The sequence below is a fragment of the Triticum aestivum genome, chromosome 5D (genome assembly GCF_018294505.1).
Source record: "Triticum aestivum cultivar Chinese Spring chromosome 5D, IWGSC CS RefSeq v2.1, whole genome shotgun sequence".
NCBI classification, from domain to species: Eukaryota; Viridiplantae; Streptophyta; class Magnoliopsida; order Poales; family Poaceae; genus Triticum; species Triticum aestivum.
The window spans coordinates 8154325-8157200 of NC_057808.1; the positions used below are offsets into that span (position 1 = coordinate 8154325).

Below are 2876 nucleotides of genomic sequence, written 5' to 3' on the forward strand. Positions count from 1 at the left end.
AATATTCTCATAGACAACTGTTCTTCCATCAGGTCAAACCATGTAAACAAATAAGCCAAGAGCATTACTTTGGATGACACATATGCTTCAGGCAACCCTCAAAGCAGTTCCACATTAATTTGGACTCGCACCAGCAGTTAGTCTGGGGCGCCCATCATGGCGTCTGTGATTAGTACAGAGAGCTTGAGGCTTAGTGGGAACCCAATTAATTAACATGGTAAAAAGTAAAAAGTGATGAATTAAAAAGCAAAGAAGTAACCAATTAATTAACATGGTAAATGTGAAATTATCGGAATGTCATTCAAAACTCAAAGCGAAGTAGCCGTTGGTCCCGTATATTGGCACGGTTGCATATATATTCAAATAGTAACGTAGAAACACGCAGAGTATTATATTTGGAAGTGCCATATTCTCTACAAGAAATATTATACGGTTTATTGGATGGTCAATAACTTCTTTGGCTTTGCAATACACGTACGGAAAAGCAAGGAAACTGCAAATAAGTATTTTTCTAGAGATGTTGTGTGGCTGGAGTGAATACACGTTACAGCCGTGTTGTAAGCTCAGCCAGTGGTGGAAAACTGCACGAGCACTTGACATAATTGATGAAGAGCTTGAGGCTGTGCTTATATAGATAGAGCTGAGTAGGAAGTAGGAACCCAACCCAGCCCAGCCATTGTAGGCTTCCTGATCAGTTGTGTGGACCACATGGCTCTTGAAGCAGCGTTCCACTACCTGCAGCTCGCCGGCATCCATGGCACATCCACGCCGGCAGTACTACTCACCATTCTCCTGCTACTCATCATTCGACTAGCATGGGTGAGGACCACAACTGCGTCAACAAGATTCGGTAAGCAGCAACAGCTCCCGCCTTCACCCCCAGGCAAGCTGCCCATCATCGGCCACCTCCACCTCCTCGGCTCCCAGACACACATATCCATCCGGGACCTCGATGCCAAGCATGGCCGCAATGGCCTCTTGCTCCTCCGCATCGGTGCCGTACCCACCTTATTCGTGTCCTCGCCGAGTGCCGCCGAGGCTGTCCTGCGTACCCACGACCAAATCTTTGCGTCGCGGCCACCATCCATGGCCGCTGACATCATTCGCTACGGCCCCACAGACATCGCATTTGCACCCTATGGTGAGTACTGGCGGCAGGCCAGGAAGCTCTTAACCACACATATGCTCAGCGCCAAGGTGGTGCACTCCTTCCGCCATGGTCGTCAAGAAGAGGTAAGAACTTTTCCTCCTGTGCAGAAACGAATATCAACCGTTAGTTAGTCCGTCACTCATCATCTGACTCTCCGATCGATTGCTGCAGGTGCGCCTCGTTATCAACAAGATCCATGAGGCGGCCACCAGAGGCACGGCGGTGGACATGAGCGAGCTCCTGTCCGGCTACACCAACGACGTCGTATGCCGTGCAGTCCTCGGAGAATCCCACCGCAAGGAAGGCCGGAACAGGCTTTTCAGCGAGCTCACAGAGATCAACGTCTCCCTTCTTGGCGGGTTCAGCCTCGAGAATTACATCCCCCCAAACATGGTAATGGCGGATGTGCTCTTGAGGCTGGTTTCCGTCAAGGCTCGGCGGCTCAACAAGAGGTGGGACGAATTGTTCAACGAGATCATTGAAGAACACCTACACCCCAGCAAACCATCATCTGGCGAGCAGCAAGCGGTAGATTTCATAGATCTTCTGCTCTCTCTCAAGGAAGAGTACGGTCTCACTACAGATAACATCAAGGCCATCTTGGTGGTAAGTAATTACATTCACAGTTTTCCCATTGCAAATAATTGTCCATGTCCTACACTGTTGTCATTACTACTACTACAATATTTGGAGCTGGAGGGAGTATATAAATAGTATATTAAGAGTTGGCATGTTGCATACATAGTTAGTACTTTTTATGTGGTGATGTTATCAACACACACACACTAAGTTGGATCCTTTGATCTTAACAGGACATGTTTGAGGCAGGCATAGAAACATCTTATCTGACGTTGGAGTACGGCATGGCTGAGCTCATGAACAACAGACACATTCTGAAAAAATTACAGGAGGAGGTAAGATCCCAAGGCAAAAAGTTAGACATGATAACGGAGGAGGACCTTGGCAGCATGGCCTACCTAAGGGCAACCATCAAGGAGACGCTGCGCTTGCACCCACCAGCGCCCTTCCTCCTCCCACACTTCTCCACCGCTGACTGCAAGATCGACGGATACTTGATACCCTCCAACACACGCGTCCTTGTGAATGCTTGGGCCCTTGGGAGGGATCCATCGTCTTGGGAGAGGCCAGAGGATTTCTTGCCTGAGAGGTTTCTACAAGATCAAGATGGTGATGTTGACACCCAAATGAGGGGTAAGGATCTTAGGTTCCTGCCATTTGGGTTCGGGCGGAGGATTTGTCCAGGGATGAATTTCGGGTTCGCCACCATGGAGGTTATGTTAGCAAATCTCATGTACCATTTTGATTGGGATGTTCCGAATATGGTGGGTACCGGCGCAGGGGTTGATATGGCCGAGTCGTTCGGGTTAACGCTTCGCCGAAAGGAGAAGCTTCAACTTGTTCCTCGGATTCCCTAAACCTACTATGTATAAGTTTATTTCGACATGAGCACAAGAATAAAGGCAAGGAATAAAATGACTAATAATGTAGTGCTGTTTATCAGTTATTATTACTATATATATTTCAGATGGATGAGAAGTTAATTTATTGCACAGATCATATATGATGTACCTCAGGCGCATACATAAAGAAGAATGCAATTTGCATACATTTGAGTGGCGATAGACCTATCTGCCACAACACGCTGCAGCCACACAGCACGCCAGCAGATGTATGTATATGTATAGGTAAAACTAATATATGTATA

General features: G+C 47.4%; 1 protein-coding gene across 1 annotated transcript; it reads left to right on the top strand.

Annotated features, from left to right (window-relative positions):
* The first annotated feature begins 639 nt into the window (after positions 1-639).
* On the top strand, positions 640-2651 carry LOC123119086 (indolin-2-one monooxygenase). The gene is made up of 3 exons (XM_044538757.1): positions 640-1233; positions 1322-1756; positions 1963-2651. Exons 1-3 carry the CDS (start codon positions 709-711, stop codon positions 2584-2586), a joined length of 1584 nt encoding a protein of 527 aa, XP_044394692.1. The 5' UTR covers positions 640-708; the 3' UTR covers positions 2587-2651.
* Positions 2652-2876: the final 225 nt, after the last annotated feature.